Source organism: Falco peregrinus, chromosome 4, assembly GCF_023634155.1.
Source record: "Falco peregrinus isolate bFalPer1 chromosome 4, bFalPer1.pri, whole genome shotgun sequence".
Taxonomy (NCBI): Eukaryota; Metazoa; Chordata; class Aves; order Falconiformes; family Falconidae; genus Falco; species Falco peregrinus.
This window is the reverse complement of record NC_073724.1, coordinates 53,524,922-53,542,984: the sequence shown is the minus strand read 5'-3', so window position 1 is coordinate 53,542,984 and position 18,063 is coordinate 53,524,922. Positions and strand designations below refer to the sequence as shown.

The 18,063-nt window shown below is 41.1% G+C and overlaps 1 protein-coding gene across 3 annotated transcripts in view; it reads right to left on the bottom strand.

The window, feature by feature from the left end:
* The window catches only part of IL1RL1 (interleukin 1 receptor like 1), a 30,884-nt gene that overhangs the window by 2,510 nt on the left and 10,311 nt on the right, over positions 1–18,063 (bottom strand). For 2 of the 3 annotated variants that reach the window (XM_027783404.2, XM_005228729.4), the window contains 5 exons: positions 15,196–15,264; positions 13,157–13,289; positions 12,907–13,064; positions 4,965–5,108; positions 2,881–3,039 (listed from right to left, as the gene is read on the bottom strand). In XM_027783404.2, coding sequence (XP_027639205.1) covers positions 2,881–3,039; positions 4,965–5,108; positions 12,907–13,064; positions 13,157–13,289; positions 15,196–15,264 — 663 coding nt within the window. Of the gene's footprint in view, positions 1–2,880; positions 3,040–4,964; positions 5,109–11,224; positions 11,362–12,906; positions 13,065–13,156; positions 13,290–15,195; positions 15,265–18,063 lie in introns of those variants that run through there. The other variant, XR_003553440.2, reaches the window with a different exon arrangement.

The following is an 18,063-nucleotide window of genomic DNA, read 5'->3' as shown; positions in this document are numbered from 1 at the left end:
CCCATTGCAAAGGTCCTCTCAGTCTCAGAGAGGCCCAGCTTTTCCAGCTCCTGGGTCAGGAAGGGAACACTTTTAAAGGCTTCTCCATCCCATTTCTTGTCTCTGAGACTATTCTATGGAAACAATTTGCCTTTCTGTGATGTTCCCCAATTCAAGCTCCTTACATTTTCTTCTTTTTTGTTCATTAAATCTTCCAGTGATGTTCACCAATTCAAGCTCCGTTCCTTTTCTTCTTTTTTTTTCCTTAAATCTTCCTGATGTTAGGAGAATAGATCCTTTGGAAGGTGAGAAAAATTCAGGTAAGCAGCTACTGTTGTATGTTTAGTTCCCATAATAACAGCACTTTAAAAAATCTTTCTCAGTTTTGGGGTGCTGTCCATTGTGCTCAGGACTGAAAGACTACTGACCTGGGGAAGTATTTACTTCTTCATCCAGATTTCTGATGCTGTACTTGCAGCAAGAGGAAAGATAGGTCTCTGCATGCTGAAAATACTTTAACCTAGGGATTCATTGCAACCTGTTTTGTGAATATTATAGGTTTATATAAGTTCAGAAAGTGACAGAAAATATTGTGAAAGAAAAATCCATCAGCAATTATTACATACAAAAATTCCAGCATCTGAAGTCCACATACTGCTGGGAGAGTACATTAGTGGAAGTATAATATAAGCTTGCACTGCTCTTAAATTATTTCCCAGTCCTTTGCCCATGGCAACTGCTGAAGATAAGACCCTTGGCTAAGCAGAACATTGCTCCTGTGAAGTGTGATCAGTCCTTTGTTATTTGCTCGTGTTTTGCATATTACAGATACAGCAGCTCCAGCAGCATTTGGTTAGATTATGCAGCAAGGAATGCAGTTGGCAGGCATGAGAAGAATGGAGTAGAAGGTGATGTTGGTGAAAACTTTTGCTTTGCTGGGTAATACTTGCATTTGCACCTCTTCAGGCAACTGTTAGGTTGTAGAAAATGCCACTAATCAGTAAGACCAGGAAACAAAAAGAATGCTGGTTTAGGGAAGCATAATGGGAGTCCAACAGCTATGTAATGCTGTCTGTCACTTGAATCATTCTGTTTAACTTTCCTTTTTTCTGGAAGAACATAAGTTTCAAGTAACAAAGCTTTGTTGTGGAACCAAGAGTCATAAGCACATCTTGAAATAATTATTCCATTTTATATCCTCAGCATGATGGTTCCCCTCCCCTGGAAATACATGGAGTTTTACAGTGATTTATCAAATACTATGATAATGTTCAGGAAGGATCAGGAAGGATCACAATTACTCAGAGTGGCATTTCCCTGTTTACTCTGCTTAGCATATTTTAGTTGCAAGGCTTTGTATTGGAAACCGGGTAACAAAAGGTTTGAGAACAGAAAATGTGGGGAGCATATGGGTAAAGTCCATCTGCATGGAAGCACAGAACTTTTAAGTTCTCCCAGTGGCAGGCAGATTTGGAATAGCTTTTCCACCAAAGCGGCAGCGTTTTGGGGCATCAAAGTTGGCAAGGAAGAGAAAAGCAGAAGGCTGAGAAAGTAGGCAAGAAGAGAAAAGGAAAAATGATGGATGCTCAGGCCATTTTTAGATTTTTGATTAAGTCAGACCAAACAAGTCAAACAAAAGTTACTCACTGTCCAAGGCTGGCTTAGTGAGTCTTCTGTCTGTCACTCCTGGGTTATAGGTACCCATTCATGCCTTCATACAGTGAAAATGTCTTTATTTTCATCCAACTTATTAGAGCCCTTGTTAGTCCCACAGTCTTCGCTTCAGTTGTATGCCATGCTCCATTTTCTTCAGAATATGCATCCATAAACCATAGTTTGAGGGTTCTGTCCCATAACACAATATTGCATTGTCCCTAATCATCTGAAGAGGTGGCATAAGTTTTTGTCATTGACAGTTTTGTGAGTTACTGTTAGTTCCTTGTTCCGGATCTGGGAATGGTCTGGCTCAGCAACTCTTGCAGCTTCTTTGACATTCTTGTTGCGGTGGCTTTTCCCAAGGCCAGGCAGCACTTTTGCTGCTCTCAGAACAGAAGGATGTCAAAGATCTCAGCCCCAGCTCTAGGCGGATGAATGACACCTGGCTCAATGCAGATGATTTCAGAAATGTGTAACAGAAAATGTGCCAGCTTTGGCTTCAGGTCTGCCTACTGACCGGGAGAGAAGATCTGATCCACAGAATAACCGCAGCACAAGATAAACACACAAGTCAGCTCTGGAGGAAAGCAGATAGCACTTAGATGACAGCAATCACAAGAGATAGTGTAGAGGTGTCCATATGGAAATTAGCACAGATTAATTAACATGATTCCAGACTGGAAGACAAGGAAGTGGGAATAAAGAATACCAGCTCTCTCCTGGATTAGCACTGGGAGTTGTGTGAGGTGAAAGTAGGTCATGTCAGTGAACAGAAGCTGAACTTCCTGTGACTGTAATACCCTCGTAACAGATTGAAAAACCCTGAGTGATAACAGTAAGGTTGATTACTCAAATTAGTTTGTGGTTTTCTCTTCTTTCATGTCTTGTAGGCTTGCTCACACACGGCTTGGTTGTGGCTTTGCCCAGATAATGGCTGTGCAGAGTTACACTACCCAAAGAGCAGGTGTGTCTTTAAAAGAGTCACACTTGGGGTCACATTTCCTGGATGACCCAATGTGATAAACAACCTGTGCCCCTGCCCTGTAGCTTGCTTTTCTTAGCACACTGGCAAGCTCAGAGTGCCATTGTGTCATCCTGCCTGAAAGAGCAGACACACAGATGTTAAGGAGGTAAGCAGCAAGCTTAGGAACGTAAAGGGACCTCCTGTACCCCTAGAAGGGACTAGAACCACAATTTGCTTAAGCTTGACAAGTCATTCAGTGCATTATCTCATTTGAAACTTACCTTCTCCAGGATATATATCTCTCCCATAAATACACAGTTTATATCCACATTTGTTTTCTAGAATATCAGGCATGATTTGGTAAACAAAATATTCCACAAAATTAGCTTCATTGGCGTGGCTTTTGGGGTAAATAACATATGCATCATATATCTTCCCATCTGTAAGGCGAAACAAGAAGAAAGCGTATTATGTTAAGATTAATTAGAGCTGTTTATTGTAAAAGCTAAAAGAGAAATAAAAACATCAGTCTTTGAAACAGATCCAAGTAAAAGTTTCTGCTAACCTGAATAATGTATATCATCAGACGCATGTTTGAAAATTAAAGACTGTGCACATCTGGTGTTTTCCATGCTCAATTATTATGTTCTATGTGTCTGTAACTTTGCAGAACCCGACCTTTTCATAGTGAAGGCTGTATCCCAAAGTATATAGACTAAGAATTCCATTGATCAGTGCATATTAGCATGAAATAGAGATGAAGCTCAGCATTGGTTATTTCAGTGATACAACGGGCTGTTAACACCCTTTGTCTTTCGGGACAAGACACTCCATTTAAATCCTTCCACCTTGAAGAAATTTCTCATCATTCCCATGACACATCATACTTGTGAGTAAAAAGCTCTGTTACCGAGGATGTAGTCTTACAGACAGAATCAAGTACAAAATGAAATATGTATTTTGCTTTTTTCTTCATTTCTCTCAAATATGTTTTCCATTACCACATTTGTTTTCTAATCCCAAATGTTTCATTTCTTTCTTTCCAGCAGAGGTGATCATATCCCTTCTTTTGTTGGTATCTGAGGTTCATGTCCAGACCATCCTTACAATAACAAAGAAATAGCCATTTCCAGAGTCTGATTCATTCCATCACAGAATATACTTAAATGGAAACGGCCCTAAAAGGCATACTTCTTTCCTCTTTAAAGAGAACATAAAGAACTAGATCAGCTGTAGATATCTACCATGCAGGCATCTGTGGTAAGAGTCGGCTTCAGATTTAAAAAATGTAAACTTACAAGTCTGAATGAAAGCTACAAGTCTACACTCCAGCTACAATCAGTGGAGAACGGGCCACTGCAGTTAATGAAGCCTAGAGTGATTCAGATTAGCCTCACACAAATGCCAGGGGCGCAGGCGAGTTGCCTAAGCGTAGGCACCTAGTGCCATTGGAGACTTCTCATGGTACCCTGCCTGATCTGCAGAACCTGCTTCAGAAGTCTGCAACATCTGGCAGATGTGTTACGTGGCCTGTTTTTTTCACCCTCCCAAATAACTCTAGATGCCCATGTTTGGACCACTGACACAAGGTCCCAGTGTCTGGCTAGCTCTGTTGATTTTATTGATGAGGAGATGGATTGGGTCACATAAAAACATGTACCACATAGTGTCATTGGGCACTGCCTGTCCTTCAGTCCACTGTAGAGGGGTTCAGGTTTCTCTTAAATCCTAAGGGAGCTCCAATGGCACTAGCTGCTTATGGTTAGACAGCTGAGCTCAGCCCCAGGTCTTCAGGTTTCATGTCTATGATGAGAACTTGCATGTGTGAACCTTCATTGCATGCAACTAAATTTTGATACCTTAACCTTGATCTGAAGTCCACCCCTAAAGTTGGATGGGATGTATTCACCCCAGAAGTGTCTTCCACAATATTGGTACCTTTCTCTTTGGCTTATAAAAACTGTTTGTTTTAGTTATGCCCTAACACATGCCTATTAACACATTAGCCAGCAGGCCAGTTCCTTTGCTTTAGAGAGTGCATAACAAGTACAGTTAATAGCACTGCAAATCATGTTTTCACTGTCATTCAATGGTTCATGGCCAATATTTTTGTTTAAAAAATATGAAATAAGGACTGAATCCCCCTTTTGTAATACATCACTACAGAACCCAGGAAACCAGGGAATGTAGAGCACTGCCAAAGCTATCTATGTCTCCTCTTATCTAAACCATTTCAGAAGGCATAAGAAAGCAAAGGATCAGGCTCAGATGTCGTATCAGTTAGTATGCAACTATCAGATTAATCCATTTCCATATGATTTGCCTTTTTCCTTTTTTTAAACTTTCTTGCTCAATTCTTACTTACCGTCCTTGACTGGGTAGGGCTGAAATATCTCCCGATACAATAGGCCAATGTCAACTCGGAAGGCCTGATAAAGTGTAACAGATACTGCTATTGCAACTAGCAGAACTAGAGATCCTACGATCAAGAGGACGTTAGGAAGAACCCCTGCAAAGAAGAGGAATATATTGTTAGCCATAGAGAAGTTAACCTGCGGTCTGAAGCCTCAGGCTCTCATATCCTTACTTCTGTTGCAACTTTAAGGAGCTCACAACAGAGACAGCAAAGCGTTTTCCTTCCCCAGCTGGTGTAGCCAACACAGAGACCCCTAAACTAGAAGCCTACTAAGCAGTATATAATTAATATTTACTTCTTCTGAATCCAGACCTACTTATTAAATACCACAGCTGACAAGGATGTGTAAGTATTCTGTAACTTTGTAAAACTGCTAATAACACAACCAGCAACATTGTTTGAGCATTTTTTAAGGCATCTAAGCCTAGGCCTGACAACTTTAATGTGTTCATAAAAGGACAAGCAGAGGCTTCTGGCATGGTTGCACAAACAGGGTACAGAGAAACACGTGCAAATAATGAAATCTGCAAGATAAGAACAAAGTACACAAAACAAGCAGGAAAATAGACCATGTCCTGGTCACAAAAATAAAATAAACTGTGCTAGAGACAGAAGATGTTCTCCCTTGCATTTTCCTTTGAAGAACAGTCAAGGAGCATAAACCAGCAATGTTTAGTAAGGAAAACTGTGAAAGAAAGGAGCCACCACTTTAGTTCCAGCTTCCCTGATGGAAGAGCTCTTGAATTTAACCACTTCCACCACAGAGATGAAGACTTATCAAGGATATATTCAGACTAGATACAAGGAAGAATTTTTTTACAGTGAGGGTGGTGAAACACTGGCACAGGTTGCCCAGAGAAGCTGTAGATACCCCATCCCTGGAAACATTCAAGGGTCAGGTTGGACGGGGCTCTGAGCAACCTGACCTAGTTGAAGGTGTCCCTGATCATTGCAGGGGGTTGGATGAGATGATTTTTAAAGGTCCCTTCCAACCCAAACCATTCTGTGATTCCATGATTCTATGATTCTCTAAGGATGGCAGTCACCAGTTCTATGCTATCTCACGCACACAGCTAGCCTAGGACAAGTCTGTGATTATTACTCTTTGAGGGGAAAGTTACGTTTGTATCACAACCCAGACAGCTGCCATTCTGTAACAGCCCATTTTTCCTCTTGTTCTGTGATTCACAGAGCAAAAGTCAATCTAGAAACATGCGTCCTCTGGTTCTGCTGTAGCAAGGCAATGGAGGTAGAAGCAAGGTTGTTTTGTAGTCTCTCCAAACTAGAAAGAAGGAAGCTTAATCCACAGACTGTTACAGCCATAAAGCTGAAGAAGATACTTCTGACCAATGTCATGGACATACTGAATTCACCCAGGATTCCACTATGAATTTACTATGAATTCCAGATAGCCAACTTTGAAATTAAAATATCAAAGGCTTCATACAGTAATTAGACAAAAAGGATTCATTATTCCCTTGGAGGGAAGATTAATGGCAATTGCCTCATAGTAGAAACTTGCTCCTAAGCTCGTGAAAGGTGTGCTTGATAATCTACTGCACTTGGTTTTAAAATGTAGACTCAGAGCAGTTCCATGTACATTTTTTTTCTTTGATGACTAAATCCATTAAGAGCTTTTCATTCACAGTCCAGCTTCTTTACCTAATTATTCCTGCCCAGCATGACAATTCATCATCCTACAGTCGTAATAATGTAGCTGCTTTGGGGACTTTCTCTAACTATTAGCACTGAAATGATTTGGATTAAAAAATACACCCCCAGAGGGATCAGACTAGGTGATGAACTTTTACCCCCAAACAAATACACATGAAAACATCCAGATTGTGTACACATCTGCATAAAAGAACCTACCTGTATTTTTATTTTACTATGGTATAGCAAACATAATAATTGCCAGATGCAATGCCCTGGCTTGGAATATCACTGGAAGCGTGTACCCCTTCAGTGCTACAATGAGATTTGAGGTATGCTGCAATTTCAGAACTATCTTAGCTGAGGAAACAAATGTTCCTTTGAATGTTGACCAAATATAAAATTAAACGTAAGCATCCTGGCAATAAAAACATGGAGGTCAGCTCTGGCATCCTCACTGTAAAGACCCTTCACAGCATCTCAACCCATGGAGGGTGATTATATGTACTGGTAGCAACTTCACGAAGCCAGGCCTTGTGCATTCTGAACAGGGATCAGACATTCAGGGCTTTTCCTCCCTCTGCCTGCAAAACAAACACAAGACACGTGGCTGCAGCAGTGCCCTGGCACATGAGGAGGTGCATCTGCCAGCAGGCTAAAAAGCCAGTCTCAATTTCTTCTACAGAATAAGCAGCAGTACAGGTTGGAAAATGCCGCAGGTTGTATGCAGCCAGTAAATAAGCTACCAGGCATTGACCACCACCTAGGAGAAATTTCAGAGCTTTCACTTGGACTTGGCACTAAGCGAATGAAATAAGATAAAATATTTAGTAGTGAAGAGTGTCTTATATTGAAATGTACATGTTCCCTGGCTTCTCCAGGAGGTGTTGAATAAGGCAGTGCATTGAGTAGAACTTAAGGAGGCAACCTAAAAATATTAGCATCTCAGAAATTCCACTGCAAAGGTATATAAATAAAGAGCATATAAGTACATTTTCCCTTTCCTCTGGTAGGATGCAAGGTAACTTTTACATGATTTTCACACTCTTCTTCCTGTTTCTTTCTTTGCCATTTAAAGGGAGAAAGAAACATCAGGCATATGATGAAGCATACCTCACCAGAACTAGGAGACCTGGGGAAGCCACCTTCCAGTAAGATTGAAGTGGGCAAGAAAACAACCAGTTACTTTTATAGTGTTTTGGCCATTTTCTAGTTTTAACAATGTCACGTGATGCCCACGAAGGAACTCTGTCTTTGTGGACCCATCCAAATTTTATGATTTGATCCATTTTCCTGGTCAATACACACAAACAGACAGAAAAAAGTCAGGAAACCTTTTCCACTACCTGGTGAGGATGACCCAAGCATCAGAGATTGCCATTATTTCTTATTGTTTCATTTGTTGACGGTGTGCTTGCCACATTCAAACACTGTTGTAACACATTAAACTATTATCTATTAAAACATCTAGAGAAGAAACAGGTTCAAACAACTTCTGCAAGCATGAACCTAAAAAGCAGTTTACATTTGGTTTTGCACTGATTAGACCAAGGCTGGAAAAGAAGTGATAAATTTCCTGCACTTATACAGCTTGCAAAGTATCAGACAAGAACCCCACCAGCATCTTCCTGGAAGAGCTGGTTCAGTTCCCAGTAAGGCTGACTCAGCCTCTCGTTTCTCTGGAATAAATCAACTATCTTCAGCATAATGGAGGCAAGGGCCACACAAGTCACTTTTTGAGGTCCTGAACAAGGCTGGACAGGTCCTGTTGCTCTATTTGACTTTGCTGCACCATTTAGTGGAATAGATTTCATGGGTAGAAAGTCTTCTAATACTATTTATTTATATTCAAGGCCAATGGGGGTATAGAACTATCAGCTTCCAAGAAATAATATTGGAGAGGCCAGAGAAAACAAGTCAGAAAGCAACATTTGAAGAATTTCCTGACAAACTCTGGAAGAACAACCCTTTTTATAACTTTTCTGGCTTCTAAGGTGGATTAACTTCAGACAGTAAGGCAGAGATCTGAGTCTGGAATTCCTGTCCACATCCATCTACCAAAAATGAGTCAAAAGGTTAGGTTCAGTGTTAAATATCTTTGAGGAAGAACAGAGCTGATGTTCCGGGCTGAACTTTAACTCTGCTCCAAATGACTGGATTTTCTGATGTTGTCCAGAGAAGAGGAGTCACACCAGAAACATTTGTGGTTCCCTGGGCATTTTATACTTCCTTGTGAATGAGATTTGAGGAATGCTCAGGGAGAAATAAGATGACACTTGTGTGTCAAACACATGAAAAGCTACCTCCAGTTATTTAATGACCCCTGAATCTAGCTAAGGAACAAAAAAACCAGTGGCAGCTTATATAAGAAAAACAGAAGGACTTGGAAGGTATTCAGCCAGCCTGTGTATTCCCTAGCAGACAGGTTAAAGGGGATACTGAAGGGATGCTCCTGTCTTGACCCAGCTCTGCTAGCAGACTAAGGAGTTAACACTTCCAGTGCTTTTCCAATTACTTATCACTGCCTCTGTCTCAGGAGCTAACAGCTTCCCTCCCTCTGCCAGCAGAGCTACTTTTGTCGACGCTGATCCACTGCAGCTGAACTGGTGTGAACAGTGTAGCTGAGTAGTTTTCTCATTCCTGAGAGGTGGCATCTTCCAGCATGACAGATACCAAGCAGCTGTGAGGGCAGTTGGGATCAGTCTGGCAGGCAGAGTCACTGTCTCTTGCCAGGTGTCCAGCAAGACTAACTACATTTTTGTCACAAAAGGTGGAAGGAAAAGGAATTAGAAGTCGTCACAAATTCCTTAGCCTTACAGTGACCAGAGGCATACCACACAAGTTATGCAGATGATCTCAGAGCACATGAGAGGACATGTTTTGTGGCAGAGAGGGAATGTAAAATCTGGAACAACTGCTGTCTCTGGAATTAAAAAGGGAGAGATAGGGCTGAAGGATCTGGAGGAAATGACACAGCCTATATTTTCTATAAAGCAGTATTATGAGACACAAAGAATGTGTTTATGAACAAATGGTGAAGGAGTCAGAAGATACCAAACAGTTTCAGGCCAAGAGGGGAGATAAAGGATCAGAAATAGTGTGGGAGGATGAGTTCCATATTGACTGGGGGTGATCAAAGTCTAGGCAGGGGGTGGATGAGAAAAAACCGAAGATCTTCCTCAGCAGGAGCAGAAACAATCTCTGAATGCAGCAGCAGATGCAGCTGAAATATGCAGGGACATTAGTACCTCCTAATGGAGGCGAGAACATAGCTGCAAAGACTGTCAAAATTCATAGCCAAATCCTCATTAAATTCTTCTCTTAAAACAAAGGAAAAAATGCCTGATTTCTGTGTCTAAAGGACATAGTGTGCATAGTCTGGATAGCACCAAATCACACCAAAAAGAGCTGACTGCATTGCATTACTCCTGATAACTGAGGTACTTCGGTCATGCAGCTGATTTCTAAAGAGCTGAGCAGCTGCTTAACAGCATTTATTTCTTGTTTAAAAAGTGAAAAGACACTTGGGACAGCCACTTGAGACAGACACTTTTCTCACAATACAGCACTTTTCTTCACACACATATGTGAATACATACATGTATTCACAATATATTCCCTAAAATGGAAAATATACTTTTCCTCTGTGGAATGTCAAGCACCTTTACCAATGACATCTGTACCTGGCAGTATTAAGGAAGTGGTTTTGTCTTCCACGGAGACAAAACCAAATAGTTTTCACCATTCTTGACTGTGAAAAAAACTCCTTTTCTCGTCGCTCCTCTCTGGCAGTTTTTTATTCTTATGTGGATTACAATTGTTATCAAAGCAAATTGTTAGGGTTAACTATAATGATATTGTTAACTGTGAATTAGAACTTAAAGTATTTGTTTATGATTTAGTAAAATAAATTTAATTCGTGCTTCCCATGGAAAATTTCCATGTAGTGAGCCAAATCATTCATTCAGCAGATTTCTGAAAAGAGTTTATTGCTGTAAGACTGAACAGTTATTAACGCAGAGGAGCTCCAACGCAATTTCTTACAGCATCTTTGCTTCCTCAGTGTGCCGCTAAACACTATTTATCTAGTTCATCAAATGCCCCCAAAACAGACTGATTGGAGTAGTAAGTGGCGCAACACCTGTTCACCTCTTTCTTTGCTGCAAATAATGATAATGTAACCCATACTGAACACCCTGGGGAGAAAAAATCAGAATATAGAGCAGGAACTTGTGTTAAAAGAACATTAACAGGATAGTAGCTAGCAGACACAAGCTGTACTGTGGGAAACACTAAGGAACAATCACATTTAAAAAAAAAAAACAGAACAACTTTTTTCCCCATTAAAAATAAACAAACAAAACACAAAAGGAAGGAGAGTACACATTTTTATTACACATTTATAGGATGAGAGGCACAAGCAAACCCTACAGCATTTCTATTATACTCAGAGGCAAGCTGTCATTGTTTTAGCATAAATGTTGCTCAGCTGTGTGAGGAGTGAGCAAAGAAAACTAAAACAGAGCACAACCATTTCTGGAGATAGCATTTCTTACACTAACAGTGCTGAAAGCAGAAGCAGGCTTCTCGACAATAGCAGCAGCAAGGAGAAGGGAACAGATATCCACATAAAACAGGCAGCAGCAAAACGGAGTTTCACAGTCAAACGCTTTCATGAACATTTATTGAAAGCCTATGCATAAAAAACAAAATAAGATTTGTCTACTACATAAATCAGATTCCATGAATCACTGTATGAATACAGAATACAAAGTATACACTTCCCTTCAATTGGTTTGTAATATGGGGCCAAAAAAGGACTTGTATTGCCTGAACTAGAGCAAGCAGGAACTGTTACTCAGTTTCCTTCCCTCTCATTGCAGGCATGCTCCCACACCCAGATACTTCAGCGCAGAGCTGATGGCTTCCAGCTTCCCGAGTGATGCTACGCTTGCACTCACTTTGCAATATCCAACCAAAACATCTCCTGCAGCCTTCCTCTGGGGGAATCAATGCTGTTCTGCTGACCCACCATCTGTTACAGTTCACCTACATCCCTTCTAGCCTAGGCTATGGCAAGGAAATATGTCTATGCTTTGACATCACGATCCTGTAGGAAGTTATAAACTGTCAAGAATACTGTGGGACATGGAGCTGTGCACACCCTGTGATCACAATACCCTTGATTTTACCCTTCCCACCATTCTGTTATAGAGAACTAATCCCCATTAAAGGCCTTGGATGTTCTCCTTGGTTGTTCAGCATACCTGAAGAGATAAGAAAGGAAACCATTGATCCCAGCTTCATGTTGTGCCTTCAGACACAACAGCATTTTATGCCATAAGAATCTCACTCAGCGGTGCTGGCAACAGTGCTTAGGGATCTGGTTATCCCTATTAAAATAAAATTCTGATAGGAGCTAAAGATCATCCCAGCCCCCAACGTTCACTGCCCTGGATTTTCCTTCTCTGGCAGAAATTACTAGAACCGCGAATTTAAAAACAAAACCAAGGGAAAGCCTTCAAAGTGTTACTCACACCTCTGTGTGGCACAAAGTGAACAAAGGACAAAGCCAGACATCTTAGGCATGCCACTTAACATTCAGTCAGGAAACAAGGCACTACCACGGATGTGCTATGGGCGTGAAGGCAAGCAAACTGGCAAACCTGCTGAAACTCTTGTTTTTAAAGTTTGTCTATTTTCTGCCACAGTTCCACACCAGAAACAACAGACTGATTCTCAAAGGAAGATGAATTTCTGCTCCTCACAATGCATTGTAACACTGATGACCAAAGGAGAGGTCAGTTCCGTTACTGACTCTCGACTGCAGAGGGTCCTCTACAGCCTGAGTATTTTGTAGAGCAGACTGCGCTACACCAGTGTGCTTCAAATCCAAGTGAACTGCCTGCCTTCAAGGAAAGGGGAATTTGTCCTCTCACAGAAATATCCTAGAAACAGGATATTATCACAGGGCTGATACGGTTCTGCTTTGCATATTTAGTCTCTTGCTGACATCATTTGAGTAATGCCCCTGTCAGCAGAATTTACCCCAAGGACTTTCATGACCTAATGAAGCCATAAGAATTTCACCACTGGCTTGGTGAAGGAAGGAAGCAGGCTGGTTTTCCCTCTCACTAACTGAAACTTTCTTACTAACAGAAACAAATAATAAAATAAAATGACCAACGTATTCCAAACTGAGTGTAACATATAAGAAAACAAAATGAAAAAATCCTACCCTCATATTGTGCTTTGAGTCGTAACGTCACTGTGACTTTTGTGTTCTGCATTTCATTCACTGCTACACACGTGAAATTTGCCTGCAGATCTTCCTTTTTTATTTCAGTAATAAGTAAAGCGGTCTCTCTGTAAAATTCGTGCTGACGTCCTTCAAAACTAATAAAGAGAGAAAGAGCTGGTACTGTTGGCTTTAACGGCTAAGCATAGTTTGCATAGGCGAAAGATTATTCTGTGTTATATGTACTTACAAATGAGTTTTTTCATGAAATCTTGACAAACCTAAGTATTTCACTGGAATATTATCTACATCCCATGTGACAGAAGCCAATGCCTGTTTCTTAATCCCCAAGCGGGCCTGACATTTCAGAGACAAAGTGGCACCTAATCAAGATACAGACAGATGTAAATATTCCTAGATGAAAAACAAGTATAATTTTATTTTCCTCATAAAATCTTTTTCTACAAATCTTCATACCACCTGTGAGTTTTGCCTTAACAATTTTGGCATATTTTTCTGAACTACTGCTGAAAAAATGATGCATAGAAGAGACTTGAAAAAAATAATAAAATGAGATTTTTAACAAATGATCTAATACAACACCAAGGATTACAAAAGGAATTATTTATATTTGTTGTGATGAAGGCAATGTAGACTTTACTTATGATGTTTAACCCATATAATCAACTATTGAGAACATGAAAAGTAAATGCTGGTTTACACATAAATGTACATGGAAATAACATAATTAGATTTCAGTATATACTATTTTGCATAAGTCTTGTGTGCAGAGTCTTACCTTGGATTTTATTCAAGCTGGACAAAAGTAAAGTAAACCAGTCCAAGCAAAACTAAACCAGGAAATTACTTTTCTTGAAATGACAAGAAATGACAAGTATTTGTCATTAGGAAATACTTATTCCGAAGTAAGAGTCACTGTTGCACTAGAATTAAAACACTTTAAATTATTTCCATGTAAATCTGCATCTAAGCAGAGCTTAGATAAGGTTAACAAATCTTATGACTTACATCCTGAATTGATATTGGGGAGCATGGAGCAATCCCCTCATTTTTGCAAATAGGAGACAATATGACCAGTACAGGAAATGGTTTTTAAACGTGAAGCGCATTTGCTCCATGCAAGCACTGCCAGGTTACTTACTGTTCCAGAGGGGTGGGCAGAGCCTATAGAGCACTAGAGACTGACCATCTCATTAGAGAAAGGCAGTCTGGGAGCACAGACCATCTAATTCTGAGTGACAAAGCAACTGGGGGAAAGAGGAACAAAGAATGGGAATGCGAGTCAATGCGATGTCTCTGAGCCACAGTTACGTGGCACCTCAGGCAGGGTCCTGAGCCCCTGCAGGACTTGCTACCAGAGCAGTCTTGCTGTAGGACAGAAGCAGTGGAGTGGTAATTGCGATCCCTTCTCCCAGTGGCCCAGATTCACCCCACCTGCCCTGGGAGACAGGCATCCTGGCCTACCTATTTGTGTTTCAGATGGGCTCAGTCGCTTTCTGGAGAGGTCCACCTTTCTCTGTTGACTACACAGAAACCCCAAAGGGCTCTCAGTCCTACCACAAACACCTTGCTCTGATGCCACAAGTTACGCAGGGTGAATCTAAATCACTGAGAACATCTACAGTCCTAAATGAAAGGCAGCCAGGGAGCAAGGTCTGCATCACAGGCTCTCCAGCTGCTATTTCTAAGTTCATTCCTTGGTCCTGTCTTTCAGCCCTCCCAGTATCTTCCAACCAGACAAGTCTGCTCAACGCTAGCCAACATGGACATGAGCCAGGCAGTGCTCCTGAGCCTCAGGGCCAGCAACCAGTCCTTTGCTCTCCTTCATTCATCAAAGGAGACACAGCCCCTGTCTCCACACAGAGACTGAAAGTAACAAGGAGTATCTGTAGCTGCAAGAACAGTCCATCCTTCCCTCTTAAGGGTATCATCAAGCGGTTTCAAGAAATTTAGATAAAGCCCTTTTTGAAGTGGATGGAAGCTGCCACCCCTTCAGCCAAGATGTAATAATTGATTGTGTGAGTATTCCTAGTGTGTTCCAGAGAGGGTAGAATTGGTTATTTAAATCCCCTTAGATTTCTGCTTATGCCTAAATAACTCATCAGTTATATCTACCGCCACACCACTGGGCCTGGGGTGAATTAAATCTGGTAAACGTGGCGCAAAACAGTTACAAAAAGTTTCATCATTAAATCTTCTTGAAGATCTCCATGTTTGCTAGGCCATCACCAAATGTCGATTTAAAAACAATATAAAGTCTGTACTTACCAAGCTCCACTTCTATGACACCTTTATCCTTTGGAAACAAAATTTGAGGAGGCAGAGGTGAATGTTTTTCTTTAGAAATTAAGGAGGGAAAGAAAACACATATTAGAGGGTTGTGAAAGCGCATTTTGTAAGAATCACAGGAAGGTCAGGGTTGGAAGGCATCTCTGCAGATCACCCAGTCCAAGCCCCTGCTACAGCAGGGTCACCCACAGCAGGTTGCACAGTCACGTCCAGGCGGGTTTGAATGTCCCCAGAGGAGACTGCACAGCCCCTCTGGGCAGCCTGTCCCAGGGCTCTGTCACCCTCAAGGTAAAGGAGTTCTTCCTCACGTTCAGGTGGAACTTTCTGTGTTGCAGTTTGTGTTGCCCCTTGTCCTGTCACTGGACACCACTGAAAAAAGCCTGGCTCTGTCCTCTTGGCACTCGCCCTTATTGGTAAGATCCCCTCTCGGTCTTCTCTTCCCCAGGCTAAACAGGCCCATCTCCCTCAGCCTTTCCTCACAAGGGAGATGCTCCAGTCCCCTCATCATTCCTGTAGCCCTCCATGGACCCTCCCCAGTAGTTCCCTGTCCCTCTGGAACTGGGGAGCCCAGCACTGGGCACAGCACTCCAGGTGCGGCCTCAGCAGGGCAGAGTAGATAATGATTATAATCTGTACAGTTGATATTTTAAGATCCCAAAGCAGAATTTCACGTCTTTTGGGATGATGTGATTTTATTCCTATGACCAGATATTTCTGGGGAGTCTGTATGTGTTTAAGTATTTTCTCCCCATTTATTTAATTTATGCTTTTGTACATAAAGAGCAAATAAAAGTTTTAGTTTCTCAAGTACTATTTTAGCTGCTGAGTGGGGAAAAAAGCAAATGCAGTTACAGGATTGTGTATTTTCTCAGTAGCTTATTTTGTTTTTAAAAAGAAATAAAGAGATTCCTTCTGACATTTCAGAAATTTCTTGTATCCACAATAAAGAAATAGCTAATATGTACTTCTCCGCAGAGTCTGAACAGAGGACCTTCTAGCCCACAGCTGCCTGCCGGTGTTTCCCTTCATTTCCTCCATCCCTGCAGGACATTGCAGTGTGTCTGGTTCCCAAGAATCTCTGCTGTCTGTGCACCACTGCTGCACAAAATTGCTTCCCATTACATCAGTCTGCCATGACATTGAGCGTCCCTTATAGATATTCCTTCTAGAATGAATACTACTTGTTCTTCAACATATTCAGTTCCATCCCCGCTAATAATTGTTATGGACATGTCCATACTACATCCATCCACTTGACTTGAATTAGGCATTCAGACCTTTCAGAGTTTTTGCCCTTGATACATTTTTCTTCTTTTCTTGCCCTTTATACTGTCTTCTGTTTCCCACTGCAAAGACATTGCTTGCTATCTTTTCCCTCATTAAGCTTTTCCACCTCAAGGTACCTCTGTGAAGCCCATAACCACATTTCCCTAAAAAAATCTGCAGGAACTCATTTAACCCCCTGCTTCCCAGGCTGCCAAAAGAGCAATTCTCTTTACCTATCCTAACTGTTTCTAGTTTTCATTAGCCAGATCTGGTAAAAAAGAAGTCAGGAGGAAGTCAGTAACTTCCTAGCTAGCTGCCTATGCCAAGTTCTTAGCTGCCAGCATTCAGAGACAGAATGTCCTCTGTGTCAGTGTGGATCTGCAAGGCAACAGGAATGTACATCATAAGCCAGTATTATCAAAACGTAACAGCTCTACTCATCGGCATACTAATTTTAAGGGCTGAAAAAAAGGCAAAGACGTTGTCGTTAAGTACTGTGAATTTAGTAAAAACTGGAGCACATACGACAGACCGAGGTCAGGTTTCACGTTATGTTGCAATCCCTTCTTTCTGCAATGATTTCAAAAGAAAGTGAAATTACCTATGAAATTAAGTAATCTGCCTGGATGTAACAAAGGTTTTTGTAAATTTGGATGCCTTTGTGCCAAATATAATGAAAATTGCTGGATTTTAATGCAGATACAATATTCCTGATCAGTTAAAAAAGTTTTGATGAAAGTACATTCAAACAAAAATTGTTAGGCAGACAAGTGTCACGTAGACCAGGAGGGTATTAAACAGAAGAGATGGAGGAAAGGCACAACACCCCCTAAGATACTGTACTAGGTCTAAGCTCAAATCTGCCTTCTGTCCAGCTCAGAATCAGAACAAACTCCGCTACTGAGATTTTGGCACAGCAGTGAAAACTGGAATCAAGGTTCCTATGCTCCAAATCTGCATTCTGCCCCCAAGCTGAGTGCCTCCCCACAGCAGAGATCTGATGTCAGTCTGCAAATGAACATTATCTATTTCTGAAAAAAAAAAAACCCACAAAACACACAACCTGAACCAAAGCCCCACCCCCACTCCCACACCAAAAACTGTCTTTCTGATTATTTTTCTACTGATCTAACTGCAGAACCGAAGACACATTTTGAAGTTTTGCATGTAGATGCAATCTGGAACTGCTAATTGCTGCATGCTCTTCCTCAACCACCATTCAAATACAAATAAAATAAAAAAAAAAAAGAGGAGACTGCATCCTATAGGCACCCCAAAGTCCACACACCTTGGCCATGTTGGCTGCATTCAAAATAACAGAGACCCAGTAATCATTGAGCTCCACTCCTCCTTTTCTGTCTACATAAATATCTTGCTCATTTTGTCTCCTTCAAGAAAAATTCAAAAGTTTTTTCAGCCCCACTATCAAATAAATGGTAGATAATCAAGATGGACCAGAAGGTATTGAGTTGTAGACCATCAACACAGCAGCATTCCCAATGATCACCAGATGATCCTCACTAGCTACAAATTCTCTCAAACAAATAGAAAACAGGGCTTTGCAGCATCCCACTGAGGAGA